We start from the raw sequence: 24,337 nt of genomic DNA on the forward strand, positions 1-24,337 counted from the left end.
TCTGGAAGCTTGTTAAAAAACAGACTGCTGGGCCTCCCTCCCAGACTGTCTAATTTAGCATGTCTGGGATGAGGCGCTAAAATTTTGCATTTCTAACAAGCTGTCCGGTGCTGCTGCTGCTGCTGGTCCTGGGATCATATTCCGCGAATCAGTGCCAAGTATACAAATGGTAAAACCTGAAAGATAGAACCTCTGTAATAATTAATGGATACTCAATTAGAAACCAACAGATTTCTAAATTTAGGAGTTATGCAGCCTGAAACTACCTTTTTCCCCGTCATTTCTGATAAGATTTTTTAAAGCATATGATATCCGAGGTCCATGTTCAAGAAAACCAACTTACGGGGAGATGATGGGGAATTTGCCATCTGGAAGGATAAAGCCAAGCTGACAGAATGAGAAACAAAGTTAAGTTCACCTATGGTCTTTCCTAATACACAACTACTGCTCCTCATTTACTCCCCCATGTCAAAGTAGACCTGGGGAGTATAACCCAGCTACAGCTGTAAGTACACCACTTGGTTTCTCCCAGGCTGGCCATCTGTGCCTCCCAGCATATTTTGTTCACCTTTGTCTTTTATTTGAGAGGAAGCCCTAGTATAGCAGAACACACAGGACCACTAAACCAAAAATAAGGCATACAAATATTCTCTCATTCTCACAGTCATGATAATAGAGTTCCCACATTCCTTTAATCTCTGAAAAACGGAGTCAACATTTGAAACCCTGACCCAACTGTAAAAGTTGTAAACAACGGCCGTCCTCACAACAAAAAGGTCTTCTCAACCAAGGCGGCACTCTATAGACAAAGAGAAGCTTTAAAGGCATAAATAATAATGCACAGCCCCACTCCAGAATAATTAAATCAGAGTAACTTGGGAGATGGGGATATTTTTTAAAACTTCATAGGCCATCCTCCTAAGACACTGGTATAGAAGGAAGGAGGGAAGAGAAGGGAATAGGAAAGGAAAGGAAAAGAAAGAGAAAATGCCCAGTGAAAAAAGAACGTGGAAACAACAGTGGGAAGAAAAGCTTAATTCTGAAAAATTCCTGCCACCCCAAAGATTTTTTTGTTTTGTTTTTTAAAATATTAATCAGCCCTTGAGACATTTACTCAAAGTTGAGACCCAGGTCTTAAGGAAAATTCTGAAACAAGCCTACTTTTATATTGTAAGTGATCTCAAAGTAGAAAACTAGAAAGATAGTGTATTTAGAAATCATGACATCTAGAACTGAATCTTTATCCTCTGCCATTACAAACCATCCCCCTCCCCAGAATTAATTAAAATGATTTTGTATCCCATGAGGTTGAAAAGGATTGCCAAGAAATGATCACTTGGTGCTAAAAATCACTGGTGGGAAAAAAATTAATTTTTTTAATGAACATAAGAATTCTAGTTTAACAATTTCAGTATCATTGTGGCATGCCATTCTGGAACAAGAATATCAGTGGTATTTTCTAGAATTAATTTCTTCCAATAGCTTCAACCTCCTTGTATAATGGGGAAACAACCTTCCTGATTAAAAGTGCCATCACATAAGTTAACATGCCTATAAATTATTTCAATATCTCCATGATTTCTGCATACTTTCACTTGATATTCACATGACATAACTCAATAGTGTAAAATAACTATTTAGAAGCAAAGCTCAGAACACCTTAAATTCTGAAAACCTCTACTTCAGGCTTACTGCGTAATGACTGTATTCATAATATTTTGAGTGTACAAATTATGAAATTTATAAAATAAGTAAATTCAAGAGGAATCAAACCTACCACAAGAGTGTCCAAAGAATCAATCAATGTCAGGGAAAATCTAAGAAACAAGTATAATGAGATACAAACCATTAGAATTCTGAATTTTATCCATGAATGTATAAGCAGATGTATCTATGCCTTATTGACTGGTAGTTTCTATTAGCTAGTACTTCCATGCATTAGTACAATGTACTTATGCATAGTACTTCCATTCTATAGTACAATGTAACCTAGAAAGCACTGAAGGCACCTGAAAAGGCTTAACATGACGTTTAATATTCAGTGTATCTACATATCTTTCAAAATGAATAGAAAATATATTAACTCTTTTTTAAAGCAAATAAAAATATTAAACTGTCAAGGTGCCTGGGTGGCTCAATCAGTTAAGCATCTGCCTTCAGCTCAGGTCGTGATCCCAGGATCCTGGAATCAAGCCCTACATTGGGCTCTCTGTTCAGCAGGGAGTCTGCTTCTCCCTCTCCCTCTGCCCCCCACCCCAACCCCTGCTATACTCTCTCTCTCAAATAAATAAAATCTTTTTTTTTTTTTAAAGATTTTATTTATTTATTTGACAGAGAGACAGCGAGAATAGAACACAAGCAAGGGGAGTGGGAGAGGGAGAGAGAGAAGCAGGCTTTCCGCTGAGTGGGGAGCCTGATGCAGGGCTCGATCCCAGGACCCTGGGACCATGACCGGAGCTGAAGGCAGACGCTTAACCAACTGAGCCACCCAGGCGCCCCTCAAATAAATAAAATCTTTAAAAAATAAATATAGGGCGCCTGGGTGGCTCAGTTGGTTAAGCCACTGCCTTCAGCTCAGGTCATGATCCTGGAGTCCCGGGATCGAGTCCCGCATCGGGCTCCCTGCTCGGCAGGGAGTCTGCTTCTCCCTCTGACCCTCCCCCTTCTCATGCTCTCTCTCTCTATCTCATTCTCTCTCTCAAATAAATAAACAAAAATAAATAAATAAATAAAAAATAAAAAATAAATATAAAAAATACTAAACTATCAACACTTTATAATGTGTCAATGACTTTATATACATTTCAAAAGTTATATTCATCTTAGCAACTTAACTTTTCACTGATCTAAGAGGTAAAATGATTTTTTATAAAAGATAACAGAAGGAAATAAAAGAGTTTAATGTTAATACTTAAAGCAGTCCTTGATATTTAACCAACCCCCAGAAATACAACTGTATGCTGCATCTAGGAAGTCTACGACTTCGGAAGCCTGAGATGCCACACCATCCACTGTGTTAATAATACTCACTTTCCCAAGGCGTCATCAACATCACCCCGACTTGGCTCCTGGCCTCTAACACGACCTCTACAGGTTAAAGGCATGAGTTCATCAGCTGGGTAAGCATGTTCCTGCAAGGAAAATTATAGTGAGTCACTGAGGAAAATAAGAGAAAGCAAACATAACCTAGGACACAACCTTCTTGCAGTTATTTTAAAAAAAGTAAGATGGAAGTTAGTCAGAAGTTCTACTATTCTTAGTCTATGGGATCTTTTTTTAAAAATTTAGTTATCATGTGGGGCGCCTGGGTGGCTCAGTCGTTAAGCGTCTGCCTTCGGCTCAGCTTATAATCCCAGGGTCCTAGGATCGAGCCCCGCATTGGGCTCCCTGCTTGGCGAGAAGCCTGCTTCTCCCTCTCCCATTCCCCCTGCTTATGTTCCTGCTCTCGCTACCTCTCTCTCTCTGTCAAATAAATAAATATATAAAATCTTTTTTTTTTAATTTATAGTGTAATACATGCTTAAGAAAAAAATACTAAAAAATATCTTTAAAAATCTGATAATCTGCTTCCGCTCCACCAAATCTCACTCCTCAAAGGTAACTACTGTTAAGACTGGCATTTATGCTTCCAAATTTATCCACATACATTAAAATACAGGCACATACATAATTTACATTTTATTTACAAACAGGTGCTCATGCCATATGCACACATTGCTCTAAAATTTGTTTACTTAAATCACAATGGGGTTTTTCCATGTTAGAATTTTATAAATGTATTTTTTTAACAAAAAGTGATCATTTACTATTAGCTAATATTACTGAGTACTTACATTCTAAGCACTGTTCTGTACAGTTTAGTTCATTTAATTATCACACCTCCGAAACAGATTCAATTATCCCTATTTTACAGATGAGAAAATTGAGGCCAGAGAAGTTAAGTAAGTCCAGACATGCAACTAGTAAATAATGAATCCAGAATTTAAGCCTGGCAACCTGACTCTAGAGCCCATGATCCTTCATGGTACCTGCTCCTCACAGTATTCCCAAGTATGGATACACTAAAATTTATTCATTTATTCCTCTATTGAGGAACGCGTAAATTGAACTCAATTTCTCACTAAACAATGCTACAATGAACATCTATATGCATATATCTTTTGTACATATGCTTGTATTTCTGTAGATTAAATCCCTAGAAATAGACCCAATGGGCCAAAGGTATGGATATTTAATTTCTGATAACTATCAAACTGAAGACACTAACTTACATCCCTACAATACTCTAACATAGGAGATGACCAATGATTTATATTTTGCCAACCTCCTGAGTAAAAAATGGTATCTCAAGTTTTATTATTAATGAGGATAAACATCTTTTTGTATTAGTCATTGCTATTTTTTTGAAACGTCTGTTTATATGTTTTGTCCATTTTCTATTGGTTGTCTTATTGGCCAAGACACTCTATATATTGTGTTTGTTTTATATAGTAAATATATTTCTCCTGTCTTTTGTTAATCTTTCAACTTTGTTTTGGTGCTTTACTTTAAGCTTTTTTTTTTTTTTTAAGATTTTATTTATTTATTTGACAGAGAGAGAGAGTGAGAGCAGGAGGGAGAAGCAGGCTTCCCGCTGAGCAGGGAGCCTGATGCGGGGCTCGATCCCAGCACCCTGGGATCAATGACCCGAGCCGAAGGCAGACGCTTAACGACTGAGCCACCGAGGCACCCCTACTTTAAGCTTTAAATATGTAGTTAAGTCTATCAGTCTCTTCCTTTATGGTTTCTAGATTTCAGGCATGGTTAAGAAGACTATCTTGAGCCTCTGAAAACAGCACTCTTTTTTTTTTTTTATGTCTACAGATTTACTCCATCTGGAATCTAATTTTCTTTATGATGTAAAATAGGGATATAACTGTGTTTGCCCCCCAAAACAGCCAATTTTCTAAATGCCACTTTTTAAATAACCCATCCTCTCCCTAATTGCTTGAAATGAAGCTTTATTAGTTCAAAATTGTCTACATATGTTTCTGTAGCCTCAATTTTGTTCTATAGACCCATCTGCTTGACAGACTTATTTCCTACTCCTACTGCCCTACAGACCTATTTCCCGCTCCAAACCATTATCTTAATTATTCTATCTTTGCACCATACCTTGCTACTTAGTACAGCAACTTATTCCCCCCAGTTATTTTTCTTCAAAATTTTCTTAACTACATTTTCAAATTTACCTCTCCAGATAACTTTAAATTTTCTTTTAAAATTCCATTGAAATTTTAATTGGAAGAGCCTACTTTGGGGAGAATTGACATCATTACCAACTGAGTCTTCCCATCTAAGAATGCAGTATATCACTACATTAATTCATATCTTCTTTTATGAATTTGGTTTCCTTCTATAGGTCTCACACATTTCTTAATAGTTATTAAAAGGAATTTTACAGTTTGGGATACTATTTTGAGTGGAATTTTCTTTTAAAGATTTATTTATGAGAGAGAGAGCGCGCGCGCACATGCACACACATGGGGGGAGGGGCAGAGGGAGAGGGAGGGGGGAAGCACACTTCCTACTGAGCACAGAGCCCTCTGCCAGGCTCCATGCAGGGCTCAATCTCACGACCCTGGGATCATGACCTGAGTGAAACCAAGAGTTGGATGCTTAACTGAGCCACCCAGGGGCCCCTGGAATTCTTTTTTTTTTTTTTTAAAAGAATGACCATGACAGAGTATTTCTAATCCAGGTAATAATGAAACACATGCAAAAATCTTCCCTCCTATTCATAACAAATACACAGAAATGCTGTATCAGTGTCAAATTATTTTAAATACATAGCTGAGCATAAGAACAAGAAAAAATTCTCAAGTACCAAAAGTGAATAATGGAGTACAGATGATGAAGCTGTGGTGACCCTGACATGGGCATGAGAAATAAAGAAAGACTTCAGGGGAATTATGTTAATGCCCAAAGGGTATGAGAGTTGATGTTACTGGTCTTGCATACATGGCCATAAGCCAGAGAAGTAGGTTCTTTATGTTGGATAGTTGGCTTCAGTGAAACTGGACTGGAACATCCCCACCTACTGGCTATAGGTCTTAACAGAAAAGGACAGAAACAAGAAAGACCTGCTGAACTTCGTATTTTCTTCACTAAGGGAGAATCCCTAACAGATTCCTCTAAAATTAATTATATGATTATGAGAAACACTTAGAGATTAGAATCATTGTGCTTATATATTTCATATATTTCACTGACTCCCTGTCAAGAATAGTAAGATTAATACACTCACATTGTTATGTTATTATAGACAGTCTTCACTCTGCCTGGCTTTGCTATATACAAGTTTTTACAATCTAGTTAAATAAACCCTCAACAACACGGCTGTGTATTAACTGCAAGTAAGTGCATAAAATACAAACTTCGGAGCCAGCTCTTCAATCCACAAGTTACTACGTAAATAACCGACGCTCATCATGCTCAGTGATCAATCACATCACTTCTTTCGAAGTCTGTCAGTGGTTTGATCACCATGTGTCTAGTTTTTAGCTCATACACAGCAAGCGTGTAGTTGTCTCCCTGTCAGCCTGTGATAATCATACATGACAGTGTGACAATTTACAAGGATGGATAATCAGAAGAGGAAATCAGCCAACAAGGATGAAAGTTCAGCGAAGAAATGAAAAATGAGGACACTGAAAGTCCAAGTCAAACCGAACATAAACAGTGTACAGAAGAGCTGCCCAGGGACTACTGACAACACTGACACTCAGAGGCTGCAGATGCGCAGCTATAGGAACTGAGTGAGGGCCGAATTAGCTACACAGATGAAGAAAGTGGTTGCCACATAAAGGTATCTTTTGCCGATACCTGCAAAAGACTTCCCATTAAAGGAATTCCCAGAGGTATTTCAGGATACAGAGGGAAAAGGGTACAATTTTTTCAGCTGATCCAAATTTTGAAAGGAGGATGACAATTCACCGACGTGTAGAAAAGATGCGTGCTGTTATCTTAGGTTATGCAACTGAGGTGAAGGCAAGGGAGGCAAGACTACTCGATCTTAATGAGTTTTTGCAAAGAAGTAACACTTTAATTTTCCGAAAGTCTCTACTATTTTGAATATTAGTTTTGCTATTTTAAAATCTCCTCTGTACATTTATAACCATCAGAAAGAGAATTTTCAATGTTTTGACAAAGATTTTAAAAGGTTTGTAACATTTGTATTCTGCTCTGGAACCCTAATTCCTACAGTTGCTAGTATTAGGATTTTACTTAAGTAGAGTCGACACACACCATTTTTCTAATGGCTTCTCCATTCCTGACTTTTTATTTTGATTCAGCTGTTAGTTGCCTGGACTTGTCCTCAGGTACGTTTTTGTTTCTTGGCTTTTGTTTTTGTTTTTTTTTTTTTTTAAAGATTTTATTTATTTATTTGACAGAGAGAGACAAAGCGAGAGAAGGAACACAAGCAGGGGGAGGGGGAAGCAGGCTTCCCGCTGAGCAGGGAGCCCGATGTGGGGCTCGATCCCAGGACCCTGGGATCATGACCTGAGCCAAAGGCAGACGCTTAACGACTGAGCCACCCAGGCGCCCCTGTTTCTTGGTTTTAAAAGAGTGTCATCAGTATTGTTATTTCTCTGGTATCCTTGGGTGAGGATGTCTCTTGTCTTACACTTGAAAAATAAAATGAATGTTTATAAAATGCTTGAGACATGTTTTCTTTCCTTCAGAAATTTGAGGCTACTGTTCCACAACCTCTTGCATTCACTGAGTATCATTATGGCAAAGTTTCTAAGACTAGTCTGATCCTTCGTACCTTGAATGACTTGTACCTCCTATACCTGTATGTTCCTATGATTCTTAATTCTTGAAGTTCAGCAGAAATACTCCCAATTCCATGCCCAGCTCTATCCTACTGCCTCTTACTAACCTCAATTATCTATATGCCAAACCCACAGCACATTAGCAGCAGAAAAATAGAATAGGGGAGGACAGGTACACTAAACACATGGCCAAACAGAAAAGGAAAGATAAAAAAATAATAATAATAAAGTAGGCTAAAGAATACAAAAAGCACTGAAGACTGCAACCCTTCAGATATTTAAAAAAGTTCGGTGCTACATAATGATTCATTTCCTGAGGAAAGGATTCCAGACAACTGTTTATACTATAATTAGAATCCACACGCAGCTACCAACTTCTGAATTGAACATACTGTCATTTTAATATTATATACAATAAGTTCCTAACTTCTATTTCAGTGTTAATTCCAATAGATCTGTGATTTCCCAGAATGCATACTATTTTTATTGCTTAAGTTTTATATTTAACACATCTAAACAACACTTAGAAGTAATTCAAAAAAGGTGATATTTTTTCAACTTGCTGATGTACTTTGAAACTTTGAAACTTTGTAAGATATCATTCAAATGTTAATTTGATTGTAAAGAATTCCTTACTATCTAAACCACCACCGCTTAGAACACTTTATACTATTTCCAGGGTTTTGCAAAAACATACACATGCACAAACACCTCTATCTGAAATTAAATATGAAACTCAAACCCTAGGCTTATCTAGACAAGAAAAATATTAATAACAATTACAAACAGAATAATCAAATAAGGGAACTTTGAACAAGATGTAAAAATGTTTTATGCTCTGTTACTTCAAGATTAAGGATAAAACAAAACTACAGCCTTTTCTTTGGGTTAACCACAAAGTGAACTACAGTTGGTTGCATAAATCTGGAGCAATGCCTACGTGGCAAATAAGCAGCCATATTACACTTCAAATATCCTGTCTATTTGAGGTACAGTAAAACTTTCTCTTCACAGTGTATTGCCAGAACGAGGGATAAGTAATTCATATTGCTATGACTCAGAACCACAAAACACATTTAATAATTATCACTCAGAAATAAAACTCAGGTGATAAAAAGAGTCTCCTATACAGATTAAGTAGAACATGTGCCTAGCTTAAAGCAAGAGCAAATGCATAAAACAACAGAGTAGACTCCTATTTCTGGTAGAAATTGACACTATGATTCTAAAATTTACACAGAAATGCAAAGAACCGGGGCGTCTGCAGTGGCTCAGTAGGTTAAGCCTCCACCTTTGCCTCAGGTCATGATCTCAGAGTCCTGGGATGGAACCCCATGTCGGGCTCCCTGCTCAGTGGGGAGTCTGCTTCTCCCTCTCCCTCTGCCCCTGTGCCCCTCCTCCCTACACATGTGCGCATGTCACGTGTGCACACCCGCTCTCTAATAAAATCTTAAAAAAAAAAAAAGAAATGCAAAGAACCTAGAATATCAAAAACAATTTTGAAAAAGAACAATGCTGAAAGACTTACACTGCCTGATTTCACAACTTAATATCACACTTAAGAGAGTGTGATATTAGTATACATATATTCAGATCAATGGGGAAAAAAATACAGTCTAGAAACAGACCCATGCATAGATGATTAACTAATTTTACACAGATACCAAAGTAATTCAGTGGTAAAAGGATATTCTTTTCAACAAATAGTGCTGGAATAGTTGGTATCCACATAGAAAAAAATATAAATCAACCTTTACCTCATTCTATATACAAACATTAACACAAAATGAGTGATGATCTAAATGAACAGGCTAAGATTATAAAACACCTAGAAGAAAACAAGAAAACATTTGTGGCCTGGGCTAGGGAAATATTTTTTAGGTAGTATATAAAAGATAGGAATCATAAAAAAGGATAAATTGGATTTGATCACAATTTAAAACATTTGCCTTCAAAAGAGACTGTTAAGAAAATTAAAAGGCAAAGCACAGATAGGGAGAAAATCTCTGTGATATGTGATATATGTGATTAAGGACTGATATCCAGAATATATAACTCTTATGACTCAGCAATAACAGGACAAATGACCTGATTTTAAAATAGACAAGAGATTTGAACAGGCTTTACTAAAAAGAAGATATACAAGCACAAAGAAAGATTTTCAACATCACCAATTATTGGGAAAGTCAAATTAAAGTCACAACAAAATGCCATTATATACCAATTAGAATAGCTAAAATTAAAAAGACCAAAAATACCAAGTACTGGAGCAGATGTGGCATAACTGAAACTCATACATTGCTGGTGTGGAATACAAAATGTTACAGACACTTTAGGGAAGTTTTGCAGTTTCTTATAAAGTTAAACTTATCCTTCCCATATAACCTAACAATCCCATTCCTAGTTAGGAAATATATGAAAATGTATGTCCATGTAAAAATCTGCATTCACAGCAAATTTTCACAGCAGTCTTTTTAATAATAGCCAAAGACCAGAAACAAGCCAAATACTTACCAATTGGCAAATGGATAAATAAATCGTGTTCTATCAAATCAACTGAATACTACTAAGCAATAAATAGGAACTACAATATATCCAACAACATGGCTAAAATCTCAAAACCATCATATTAAACATAAGAATCTGAATCAAAAAAGACTACATACTGTATGATGCCATTTATATGAAATCCTAAAAAGGAAAAACTATAGTGCCAAAATCAGATTATAATGGTTGCCAGGGGTCAGAGGTAGGGAAAAGGAACTGACTGCTACAGAGCATGAGGAAGCATTTTGATGGAAAAGCATGTCATGACTGTGGTGATAGTTAAACAAATGGAAACAACTGTCAAAATTCAGAATTGTGCACTTAAAATTAAAAATTTCTTTGTCAAGGGGCGCCTGGGTGGCTCAGTCATTAAGCGTCTGCCTTCGGCTCAGGTCATGATCCCAGGGTCCTAGGATCAAGCCCCGCATCAGGCTCCCTGCTCGGCGGGAAGCCTGCTTCTCCCTCTCCCTCTCCCACTCCTCCTGCTTGTGTTCCTGCTCTCGCTATCTCTCTGTCAAATAAATAAATAAAATCTTAAAAAAAAAAATGTCTTTGTCAATAAGCTATACCTAATTAAACAGAAAAACTTTGTTCTACTGAGTTAAAAACCTAAACAGAGTATCAAAGTGTGATAATAATATATTACAAGAGGATACTACACAATTTTTGTCATTTTGGCAAAGTTTTAGGATGCTCTAAAAGTACACACCAAGGAATACTAGTTAAGAAAAGGTAGTCCCACACTCATCCACACAAAAAAAGACACATATAAATTTATAACTTCCCTCCTCCCAGCCATTAGTACCACTTTTTAAATATTTTATTTACAGAATTACTTTTTTTAAAAAAAGATTTTATTTATTTATTTGAGAGAAAGAGAAAAAGAGAGACAGAGAGCATGAGCACAGAGAGGGGCAGAGGGAGAAGCAGGCTCCTCGCTGAGCAAGGAGCCCGATGCAGGGCTCGATCCCAGGACCCTGGGATCATGACCTGAGATGAAGGCAGATAGATACTTAACAGACTGAGCCACCCAGGCACCCCCAGAACTACTTTCTGATGAACAATCAAAAAGAAAACATTAGGTACAGAGTTTCAAATGGGGAATATGAAAAAGTTCTGGAGATGGATGGTGATGGTTACACAACATGGTGAATATACTGAATGCCATAGAAATGGTCACTTAAAAATGGTTAAAATGGTAAATTTTATTATATATATATTTATATATATTTTTTACCACAATAAAAAATGTTCAAAGAAAGAACATTGGGGAAAAAAAGTAATTCTAAGAAAACTTACATAAATCTAGAAATCTATAAGGAAGTTACATTTTCCCTTGGTTTGAATAAGGACTAATCTACTGTTTCTTTGAACTGTGCTCTCACAAAATCAAGCTTAAAAGTGGTTATTAGGTATGATTCTACTAGGTAAAAGAAACTGTGCTTACCAACTCTTTTAAAGTTTATTTGTAATGTTTAACGCTCTACCTTAACAGTTTTTGCTTATAACAGGTTGAGTTGTTCACAGTAACAGGAAAAACATAGGGAGACAAATATCAGGTCAGGAAGCAAAGATCCAAAACAGTTCTGCATTTGGTGGCCTAAATACATGTCATTTTGTCATCTAAATTAATCTGCAAAGTAACCTCAGCACAAATACTAAAAACATACTAACAGAAGCGCTGAAGTGGCTATGGTCTGCGGTTAAATAAGGCCACACAAGAACTGCCAAAACAAACATCTAATTTCATATTATTTGAGGGAAAAAGAAAGCCATCTGTGCAGTTTACTGTGGATAAATTGCAGTATGATCAAGGCCAGAGATTTGTCAAGCATAGTTGTTATAATGTTAATATTTAAGCCAATTAATTGATAAAACTAGAAAACTCCTGGATATAACAAAGGATGGCAGTGTTGGAGTGCCCTACCTAAAGCTGGCAGGGCACTGTTATTGAAAAATAGCACTGGGGCGCCTGGGTGGCTCAGTCGTTAAGCCTCTGCCTTCGGTTCAGGTCATGATCCCAGGGTCCCGCATCAGGCTCCCTGCTCGGCGGGAGGCCTGCTTCTCCCTCTCCACTCCCCCTGCTTGTGTTCCCTCTCTTGCTGTCTCTCTCTGTGTCAAATAAATAAATAAAATCTTAAAAAAAAATAGCATTTACAGAACTTGGAGAATCAAAAACAAAAGGTAAGGTGAAAAAATAAGCTCAAAGGGTACATGCCTAGAACAGAAAAGAATGTGTTTTAAAGAAGTTGTATGTACAATCCAAGGAACGAGTTCTGAGTTAAGAGCCTAGATGAAGCTTAGGAGGGCAATTTCAATCTCAGGCAGAAAATGAATAATGACAGCAGCAGTAAACTCTTATATAGTGCTTCCTATTTGCTGGACACTAGTTCCACACACTTGAATTATATTAACTTGTTCAATCCTTACAACAGCAGTGTGGGGCAGGCAAACCATTTTCGAGAGATGAGGAAACAGGTTCAGGGAGATTAGCTAACTTTCTCATTGCAACCCAGCTGGTAGGTGGCACAGCTAGCTCAGGGTGTCCTGTTCCATTTCCAGACTTCTTGCTTGCTCTTAATATTATATTGCCATCTTTGGAAAACCACTGTTCTCCTAGGAACCAAGAAAGTTAAAAGGAATTGCTCTAAATGTACACTAGAATGGAGAGTAATATTAAGAAGGACTAGTGAGAAATTAAAAGCTTTCAACACTCATTAAAAGCCCACCATGTGCCAGGTATTTACATTTCAGCATAGTAGGCAACCGACTACAAGAAAAGAAGCAGACGTCTGTAAAGATCCCAAAACTCACCATAAACTTGTATCTTTCATGAAGTTTGTTAAATGATTTCTTTGAATTTAAAAGGCAAAGATATATCATAATAATCAAATGCAAAAAAATCACTATTTGATTACATCTTCACAAGAATTCAATTCAGTTCTTTTAAAAAAATTTATTTTTTTTAAAGATTTTATTTATTTCAAGAGACAGAGAGAAAGAGAGCACAAGCAGGGGGAGAGGTAGAGACAGAAGGGGAGAGAAAGAACCTTAAGCAGACCCCACACTCAGCATGAAGCCCCACACAGGGCTTGATCTCATGACCTGAGCTGAAATCAAGAGTCGGACACTTAATCAACTGAGCCAGCCAGGTGCCCCTCTTTAAAAACATTTTTTTTTTTTTAAAGATTTTATTTATTTATTTGAGAGAGAGAGAATGAGAGAGAGAAAGCACATGAGAGGGGGAAGGGTCAGAGGGAGAAGCAGACCCCCTGCCGAGCAGGGAGCCCGATGCGGGACTCGATCCTGGGACTCCAGGATCATGACCTGAGCCGAAGGCAGTGGCTTAACCAACTGAGCCACCCAGGCGCCCTAAAAACATTTAATAAGCATTTGTGTACCAGGCATGATTTCAGGCGCAAGACATATAAAATATGAATTTATTAAAAATTAAGTAAAATGATCCCTGTTCTCAAGACGCCTGGGTGGCTCAGTCAGTTAAGCGTCTGCCTTCAGCTCAGGTCATGATCTCAGGGTCCTGGGATCCAGTCCCTCCCACAATGGGCTCCTTGCTCAGCAGGAAGCTTGATTCTCCCTCCCTCTGCCTGCCGCTCCCCCTGCTTGTGCTCTCTGACAAATAAATAAATAAAATTTTTTAAAAATATTTTAAAAATAAAAAATAAAATAAATAAAATGATCCCTGTTCTCAACAATCTTACAAGCTACAACAGCCCTTTACAATTATGTCCATTTTACATAAGATAGTGCTCAAAGGGGTTAAATGATCTCTTTAGGGTCCAAGCTATTAAATAAACAAGACAGAATTTGAACTCAAACCCATCTAACTCCAAAACCTATACACTTCTGATCTACAGCAAGCTAATACTGTTTCTCAAAATAACTGGAAAAAAATTTTCAAGTGACTTCAAATAAGAAATACAGAGCACCTGGTCTCTGCTTAATATTTTAGAACTGTTTCAGGTTAGTTCGGAACTTGAAAAAGGGAAGTGAGAATTCCAGACTATATCTTGGGTTACAATCTTCACATACTGAGCATAGCACAAGTACACTGCAAGAGTCACTTGTGTTGTAAAATAGTTGAACATTTAAAAATATGTATTGCAGTGGATTGCAGATGGGTGTGGATACATTGGAAAAATGAAGGGGAGTGTTAATTCCAGGAGTTCCCAGTATTTGGGGTTGAAATCCCTCTCCTTTCAATTTTATAGGTAGGGAAGTGTAATACAAAGCTTCTCAACTAGGGTCCAATAAATAGGAACTGGACCAGGAAGTCCTCTGAGAGCTGTTCTCAGCACCTGCTCTGTCATAAATCCATTTACTAAGTGCATTCCATAACAGGAAAAAATGTATTGATAGAACTTTCTGTTGTTTACCTAAAAAGAGATGAGATATTAAAAATACTGTGCTTTAGGGGCACCTGGGTGGCTCAGTCAGTTAAGCATCTGCCTTCAGCTCAGGTCATGATCCCAGGTCCTGGGATGGAGCCTGACATTGGGCTCCCTGCTCGGCGGGGAGTCTGTTTCTCTGTCTCCCTTTATCCTTCCCCGCCCCAAATGAATAAATAAAATCTTTTTTAAATTAATTAATTAAGATTCTGTGGTTTACAAAGAGAGGATCCTATTTACAGTGAAATATACTGAACTGATCCAGTTATTTACCTTTTATTCAACTTTGGAAGCAAAAGTATGCATTTATGAGATGGCTCAGGTTTGAGGGTATAGCATGGATCCACTTGGCCACCACAAAACTATTAGCCTAGATCTGTTCAGTTATGCTTGGCCCAAATGGAATTAACTAACTAGAGATAAATAATTTTATCAATTACAAAATGAATGCATTAAAAATGAAATTTTAAGGGGCACCAGTGGCACAGTTGGTTAAGCATCTGCCTTCGGCTTAGGTCATGATCTCAGGGTCCTGGGATTGAGCCCTGAGTGGAGTCAGGTTCCCTGCTCAGCAGGGAGTCTGCTTCTCCCTCTCCCTTTGCCCCTCCCCACAACCTGTGTTTTCTCGCTCGCTCTGCTCTGTGTCAAATAAATTTTTTTAAAAATCTTAAAAAAAAAAAAAAAAAGTAAAAGAACACATAAAGTGTGTACACTTAGATGTTTATAAAGATGTTAATATATGAAGATATTTGGGTAATATATAATGAAAAATGGATTCACAGAATCAGTTGAAATATACTTAAAGCAGAATCAATTAAAGTTAGTTGTCTGCCAAACTCTTCCCAACTATATTTTATAGGCTTTCATCATAAAAGAAAATCTGCTGACATATTTTAAAATGTAAAAACATTTTAAAATGTAAAAAACTAAAAACATATTTTAAAATGTAAAAAATGTAAAAACATATAAAATTCATAAGAATTCTCAAAATAGGGCGCCTGGGTGGCTCAGTTGGTTAAGCGACTGCCTTCGGCTCAGGTCATGATCCTGGAGTCCCGGGATCGAGTCCCGCATCGGGCTCCCTGCTCGGCAGGGAGTCTGCTTCTCCCTCTGACCCTCCCCCCTCTCATGTGCTCTCTCTCGAATTCTCTCTCTCTCAAATAAATAAATAAAATCTTTAAAAAAAAAAAAAAGAATTCTCAAAATAATTTGATTACTCCTTTCAAAATTACAGAAATTTACACAGAAAATTTTCTTTGAACTCTAAAATTTGCTGCTAGTTCATCTTTTTAGAAATTAAACATTTTTTTCCTGGAGTCTAAGGTCATTTTATTAAGGAGCACGAGGCAGGGAGAAACAGGCGGCAGCTACAACCCCCCCAGCCCTACCATCCCCTAAGTGGCTCCCTGTACTATGGGGGGATTAAATTTTTAATTGTGGTAAAAAACATATAACATAAAATTTACCATTTTTAACATTTTTAAGTTTAGCAGCATTAAGTATATTCACTGTTGAGCAAAAGATCTCCATAACTTTTTCATCTTGCAAAACTGAAGGTGCTATTTCATCCCAAGTGAACATTAAGACATTTTAAAACAATACAGATCAGTGTATCTAGAAAGCAGAATATATTCAAATCAAAGCCCACTATGAAGACATAACTTGGACAGAAACTAGGTCATATTTTTTCTCTTTTCAGCAACGGTTTTCTTCGTAGAATATATAAAGCAATATTAAAAACAGTATTTTCAATTAAGAGAATTTCCCCAAAGGCTGGAGACATCTTATTCATGTACATCCACAATATCTAGCTATATAAATCACTCACATTGCTGATAGCATCAAAGGAAACTACTTAAATACCAAGTTTCATAATCTAATGCAATTTCGTAGCTATCCAATAAACTCCTCTAAGAACCAATTACCAGAAACACTCTGTTAGCTTACGCTTGCGCTGTTTTTTTTAAAAATTCCATTTAAAAAAATGTGCTATTAATTCAGGTTTCAAAATCTGCAGCTATGTTTATATACTAATCCGCTCACATAAATGATGTGTAAAGATAAGCCTTCTACTTACCATATAGTTACCATAAGCATGATCAAACATTTCCAGTACTTGATTCCTAATTTTAAAAGAGCAGAAATGGAAAAATGTTAAGAACATTCTATTTATTGTTTTTCTAAAAAAGTTAATGCTCCTTCATAAACATACACCAATAAAAAAAAAGAAAGAAAAAATTAGTTAGAAAAGACATAAACAGACTCAAGAATTATACCAGTGTTAGTAGACAAGGTTTCATGAGCCACATAGAGCTGGCCAAACTTTTACTATTCCTAGCAATCTATGTAAAATTCACCTTATGTTTCCCAAGAAAATTGATAAATGATGCATGCCATGCAGAGAGAAGGAAATCTGATGCTGAAAAACAATTATCTCTTAACAAAATTATTCAACATATCTGTCTTAAAAGGAAGAATATAGCTGGAGACTCCCAAAAGAAGTAATTGTTACTGTTTATTGCTTATACTATATGTTCTATCAAGAGAAGGGTGGGTATGTAATGGTATGAAATAACAGTACTCTAACAAGCTTCTTTCATTTTAAATCAAATCACTAATGCTTAGTTTAATATATGTTTATTAATATACGTTTGTTCACGCTTTCAAAAGATACATTTTGATTTTATGATGTACTCTCTTCTTTAAAAAACTGTCAGAAGTCAAATAAGTAATATTCATCTCTAAAATGAGAAGAGATTTGTGTGTTTTCGCTATCTCTGTTTCTTAAAATCCCCAAGATGACTATTTAAAATGGAGATTTCTGATCCCCACACTAGATTTACTGTCAAAATCTGTATTGTCTGGACCAACAAATTGGTCTTTCAGTTCAACACTCTCAAGTTTGGGGGCTTGAGGACTACACGAAAAACTACAAAGTTAATATTATGGTTAGACAAGGCCAAATATCTCAATAATTAGCAAGGGAAAAATAGTTCAACAATCTTCTATTAACACTTACTATTGTTCCCAAAGTTCCAGTCACTAATAGCAAGAATTGAAGAAAGTGTTAGAGAAAATGGCTGGGTATAATTTTATTTTACTTCCTGTTATATTGATTGCAATTGTCATTTTAAAAACTGTAATCATGGATGATGAAATACTGGTAATAATAAAGCTAGCATACAGAAAAGAACTAATTTCCAGACCCTGGCTATAATGACCAGCAAAATCAACTACATTCAAACTTGTAAACTGAATAAAGTCCTGACACACTTTTTATGAATAATCATTTTAAAAATAATCATTATAAACAAGATCTTGTCACTTTGCTAAAACATTAATTCTTTACATGTGTACATATATGATAGAATATGGATCAAGTTATCTCAGAAAACTATGGAGTATCTTAAAGAATTCTTCCACACATTTATTAAAATTGCAAATGATAAAGATCTCTCAAATTAGCTAGTGAACAACCAAAAACAATGTTAAAATTTTTTCAAGCACTGATATCAATAAATGGAATATGGAAATTCTTCTTTTTCCTTTCACTGAAATGGAATCAACACAAGATTATTGCCAAGAAATAGGAATTCCTTTAACTGGTAATGGCAGTGCCTAGACATGCGCATTACAGATAACATAAGCTTTAACTTGTTAACCCAAACTTCAAAAGCATTCAATTTTCATGATTATGAATAAATCACAATTGCATTTGAGGACACATAATTTTCCAAACCTTACATTTTTGTAGCATATGACCATCAAATATCATAACACATACTTCAAAGTGGAGATATTTAATATCCAGTTGAACACTCTCTCTCCTAGTTAAACATGTAAGTCCTCACAGTCATATTTAAATACAGAATGGTAGCTTACTCTATTAAACAGAAAAAAATGTCTCTATGAAGTTTTATTTCTATTCAGCAAGTGAATAGAAATGTATTGGAAATCAGATTCATAGTTCAAAAATTGTCTTTTTATTTATTTTAAATTAATTTTTGTAAGTCAGCTTTTTCTAAAACTACATTGCCTGTCAATGTCCTACAGAAATTGGAGGGCTTTATACTTTTTTTTAAATGAAAAGATAACATTAACAACTGCTATAACATTTAAACCACAAAAACAAAAAACAATGTAATCCAGGAAGAGTAAGACTACATATGACCAAGTAAAAAATTCCATAAACTATAACCTGCAAGCAACTGAGCAACTGCTCACAACTTGTGATAATTCCAGTCTTTATCATCAGTTTGGTTTGGGGGGATAGGAAAAGGGATGGGGCATTTTAGGCTTTTTATCATAAATTATTATTTGGGCTTTTAAAAAAATCACACAGGTAAACCTAATGAATCAGAGTTCAGTTTCCCGAAAATTGCTGGCTGCTTAGCCAGCAATTGTGTATTTGTGGTTTATAGCTCCAGACTCTTACTCTCAAAATTTAAACTGACAGTTCAAGCCACTCTGGTTGAACTTTTCCAGTTAAAAATTAATTTTGGTCAAAAATGACTTAACTAATGACTTTTCTTCAAATAAAGATTTTTAATAAAAAAAAGAAAAAGAGGAGTGGTGGTCAAATAAGATACTTTCTATCCTTAACAGACTTGAAGCTTCTCTTTCCAAGTCTTAAGAAGTGCAACATAGTAGAGAGAACATCGGCTCTGAGGTCATACAGACCTGGTTGGTTTTTTTGGGTTTTTTTTTAAAGATTTTATTTATTTATTTGACAGAGAGAGACACAGCGAGAGAGGGAACACAAGCAGGGGGAGTGGGAGAGGGAGAAGCAGGCCTCCCGCTGAGCAGGGAGCCCGATGCAGGGCTCGATCTCAGGACTCTGGGATCATGACCTGAGCCGAAGGCAGACGCTTAACGACTGAACCACCCAGGCGCCCCCAGACCTGGTTTTGAATACTGACTCCATCACTTACTAGCTGAGTTTGAACAAGCTGACCTTGAGTCTCAATTTCCTCACCTGCTTAATGGGGATCACCTCCACCTCATTAACAGGGAGGATTAGAGAGTAAAGTGTAAACTGCCTGGCACAGAGCAGAGCATTCATTAAAACAGTTATCAATGACACATTAAATTCATAGAGAAAATATAAGATACTTATTAAGAGTTTACTGATAATTTTCTTTGGGTAGCTGATTTTTTTCCATCAGGCATCTTTTATTGTTACCTTATTTAAAAAAATAATACAATACTCTTGCAATAATTTAAACATAAGGAAGTATATGAAATAAAACCTGATGGTTCCATCTCACCTCCATCCTAACCCAGGGGTAATCATCTTTCCATGTTTTTCTGAACTTAGACAATGTCTTTTCTGCTTTTAAAAGAACATGGGATGGGGTGCCTGGATGGCTCAGTCGTTAAGTGTCTGCCTTCGGCTCAGGTCATGATCCCAGGGTCCTGGGATGGAGCCCCGCATCAGGCTCCCTGCTCTGCAGGAGGCCTGCTTCTCCCTCTCCCGCTCCCCCTGCTTGTGTTCCCTCTCTTTCTGTGTGTCTCTCCCTGTCAAATAAATAAATAAAATCTTTAAAAAAAAAAAAAAAAGAACATGGCATGGTGAGGCACCTGGGTGGCTCAGTGAGCTAAGTGTCTGCCTTCGGCTCAGGTCATGATCCCAGAGTCCTAGGATCCAGCCCCACATCTCACTCCCTGATCAGCAGGGAGCCTGCTTCTCCCTCTGCCCCTCCCCCTGCTCATGCTCTCTCTCACTGGCTCTCTTTCTCAAATAAAAATCTTAAAAAAAAGAGAGAGAGAGAGAGAGAGAACATGGAATGGCACTAAACATATTATTCTACAACTTGCATTTTTTGTGTGTGTGTTGGGAATGTATCCTGGATAGCCTTCCAATGATCTACCTCCTCCCTAATGTCTGAATATTATTCCACAATACGGATGCACCAAGGAACAGTTCCATTCTTTCAAAATGCACCACCTAAAAAAAAAAAAGCACATCCTTGTACACCTATCTCTACATCAACAGCGCTTGTATTTCTGTAGGATTGATTCCTGAGACGGGATTAATGAATCAAAGAGTACACACAATTTAAATTTTAGGAGATATTGTCAATAAGTTACAGCAATTTACACTCCCACCAAATCTTTTCTCACACTTCGATTAGTCAGTACTCTGTGTTTCGTACTTACTAATTTTTTTTTTTAAGATTTTATTTTTAAGTCATCTCTCCACCCAACGTGGGGCTCAAATTTACAACCCTGAGATCAAGAGTCACAGGCTCTACTGACTGAACCAGCCAGGCGCCCCTCTACTTATTAATCTGATGGCAAAAACAGCTATCTCATTGTTTTAATCTGCATCTCTCACATTTAAGAGGTTGAGTAACTTTTCATATTTATTGACCATTTGCATTTCCTCTTGAATGAATTAACTCTTCATGCTCTTTGCTCATTTTTCTTACTGGTTCTTGGCTTTTTTCTTATTCATTTGTGGGACCTAGCATATATTAGGAATATTGACTCCCAATTAAATGCTGTAAATATAAGTGATAATTTTATGACACTTTCGAAATTGATAAAACTACTTTGAGTAAAGTGAACAGGTATACTTAATTGAGGCTTCTGAATAATACCGTTAAATACTGTTCTATTAGAAAATTCAGTGCAAGAAAACATTGCAAGGAAATGGTAAATGTGTCAAGTTCAAATTCCAATGAACGCCCCCTTTTCCGTAACAGGTGTAAAGACTATTTCCTTAACTACTGTGAGATCAGCCAACATCTTCCCAGCTAGGAGCTCACTTGTGCGAGAAATCTAACCATGTCTCCGACTAAAGACAACCGCAGGACTCTGACGCGTAGTAGCACGGGCTGTAGCCCCCTTCACGGGCCACTGACATGGCAGCTGCGTTGACACACGGCGGTTGGCCTCAAGGAGCCTGCACATGTCACCAACGGCCCAGGCGACACCCCGACGGTCCCTCCAGGTCGCACCTCAGGCGACGGCCCGCACCTTCCCGGACCCTGTCCTCCCCGCCAGGGTCCTCGCGGGGCAACAGCCATCCCAATCGCGACAAGAGAGGCCACTGCGCGCCCGGGTCGCAATGACAAGCATCTCGCCTGTGGTCCGCCCCCTGAGGAAACCCACCCGAGGCTGCCAAGCACCCTTACCCAAGCTTCTGTCTCTCCTCCCTACTCATGGGCGCGGCCCCCGCCGTCCAGACGGACGTGGCCGACACCAGGCAGAACGCGGCCGTCGCCGCCACCAGGCTCCATGGCGCTCGCTGGGGGACCGAGGACCCACAGCCCCGGCCGCCGCCGGCTTCGCTCATGGCCCCACGGTTCCGCGCACGCGCAGCGGCTACGCCCGGCCGGTGGGACACATTGTCGGACGCCGGTGGCAAGGGGGCTGCGAGCCGTGCCGAGGGCGGGATGCGGAGCTACGCGAGCGGCAGCCGTCGCCGATCTGCTTCCCGAAACCACGGAGCCGGTCTCCAGCGCCAGCGCTGCCACCGCCCTCCGCCCTCAGCAGCCCTGAGCACCTCCCCCAGCTTTCCGGTGTCGTAGTCTAGGAAACCGCCTCCCCCAACGCTACTTCCGGGTAGGGCCCAAGGCGTTGAAGCTCGGGACCAATGGGGACCGGATCGGAGAGGGGCTGGCTCCGGGGAAAGGAGAGGGCATTGGTCGAGAGAAGTGAGACGTGGACAAAAGGCGGGACTGGGGAGGGACCTCTGGCTTCGGCCCGCCTCCGACCCGTGAACTTGCGACCCGAAGACTACAATTCCCAGCGTGCACTGCTTCCACCGGCGGGCTCGCAATCCGACTCCGCCTGGCTAAATTTCCACTCAGGGTGGGCGCGCTGCACCCTGGGACGTGTGGTCGTCTGAGGGTCACGGGCGGTGCCTGAGATCCCGCTTTCCGCTGCGTCTTGCAGCCAGTCCTTGCACCGGGGCTGTCAGCTACAGAGTCCTGGGGAAGCTGTCAACTATTTATCCCTCTTCCTGCGCTTGCCGCTCCCCCGAGGGCTGGCAGAATGAGGCTCACACGTCCCCAGCTCGGTGCTACACGCTTTAGGGACTAGTGTTGGGGTTGTCTTCTGCTCTCGGGGAGATTACAGAACGGTAACAGCAAAAATGACTTGACCTTTGACGCAATGTGCTAAGAGTTTTACTTGCGTTCTCTCTTGCACGCTTCTCAACTCTTAAGAAGTAAGTACCGTCATTCCCACTTTGCAAATGAGGAAACCGACGCTGAAGACGTTGGGTAACAAGTCCTCGTCACACTGCTGGATTAGATGCCCAACCAGCCTCTATGACTCAGGAGTCCTTGCATGTAACCGCATCCACAAGGATTAAAGAGGACACGTACTTGATTAATAATAGTTCTCTAAAAAGCTCAATGTAAGGAGAGTAGAGTGAGCTGCAAAGAAAAATTACTGAAGGAAATTGGAACTTGCGATTTATTTTGATCACTGAGTCCCACATTAACTATTGGTAAAATAAGGAGTAGGTTCCTCTTGAAAAAAAAAAAACAACACATTTGTGTGTGTGTGTGATAATTCGGTAGGTCGGTGCGGAGTTGAGGTGCAGATGTGATCTCTGTGACCACAGGAAATCGCCTACTGATCCTCTCAGCATCGTTCAGCTCTATTTCTGGAAACTTTTCTTCCTTGATTTCTATCAGCTTGCATCATCCGCTTCCCTCTCAAAGCCACCGTTCATGTGACACCAATGACTCTTCCTTCACTCCCCACTCTACTCATTCTTAAAACGCTGGTGTTCCCTACATTTTAAGGTTTTCTTTTTGTCTTTTTTTCTCTTTGTACATTATTCTTTGGTGATTTCTTCCACTCATATGGATTCAGTCATCATATGCCTGTGGTTGATTTCTAAATCCGTATCTGTCGTGATCTCTAGACCCCCATTTCCACCTTCCTAATAGAAATTCCCTTCTCTCTGGCCCAAGGTAGCTCAAATGTAGTATGTTCACTGGTTCAAATTAATGCGTTAGAATCATCTTCAACTCTTCCTCCTCCTTCATGGTCCACACCCACTCAGTGGCCAAATTATATAGATTTTACTTCTTCTATCTCTACCTGCTGTCACTCCTACTTCTGCTCAGCTCAAGCCTCATTACCTCTTTCCTGAACCATTGCAGTTGTCTCCTAATTATCTCCCTGCCACCCTACTTTTCACCCTATTGTTACCAGAGTTGGCATTAAGGACATCTACAGACCTTCTGAACATGTCATCTCCCTTCTACCCCTGCCCTGCCCTCAGATTCATGTGATAACTAACAAATTCACATGTCCTACCTTTCTATGCCTTTGCTCTTACCTCTGCTATCCCACCAGCTTTGTCTGTAGAACACTCTACCCATTAAATCTTGGCTCAGATTCCATCTCTACAAAACCCTTTCTTTTTTTAAAAAAAAGATTTTATTTATTTATATGACAGAGAGAGGTACACAGAAAGAGAGGGAACACAAGCAGGGGGAGTGGGAGAGGGAGAAGCAGGCTTCCCGCTGAGCAGGGAGCCTGACGCGGGGCTCGATCCCAGGACCCTGAGATCATGACCTGAGCCGAAGGCAGATGCTTAAT

The 24,337-nt window shown here is 38.7% G+C and overlaps 1 protein-coding gene across 2 annotated transcripts in view; it reads right to left on the reverse strand.

The window, feature by feature from the left end:
* Positions 1-22,102, reverse strand: part of EDEM3 (ER degradation enhancing alpha-mannosidase like protein 3) — a 67,827-nt gene extending 45,725 nt beyond the window's left edge. For both annotated transcript variants that reach the window (XM_021682584.2, XM_044916390.1), the window contains exons 1-4: positions 21,910-22,102; positions 16,848-16,893; positions 3,031-3,131; positions 1,778-1,817 (exon numbers count right to left, since the gene is read on the reverse strand). In XM_021682584.2, coding sequence (XP_021538259.1) covers positions 1,778-1,817; positions 3,031-3,131; positions 16,848-16,893; positions 21,910-22,070 — 348 coding nt within the window. In that variant the 5' untranslated portion in view covers positions 22,071-22,102. The remainder of the gene's footprint in view (positions 1-1,777; positions 1,818-3,030; positions 3,132-16,847; positions 16,894-21,909) is intronic.
* Between the last annotated feature and the right edge of the window lie 2,235 nt (positions 22,103-24,337).

This window comes from Neomonachus schauinslandi, chromosome 6, assembly GCF_002201575.2.
Source record: "Neomonachus schauinslandi chromosome 6, ASM220157v2, whole genome shotgun sequence".
NCBI classification, from domain to species: Eukaryota; Metazoa; Chordata; class Mammalia; order Carnivora; family Phocidae; genus Neomonachus; species Neomonachus schauinslandi.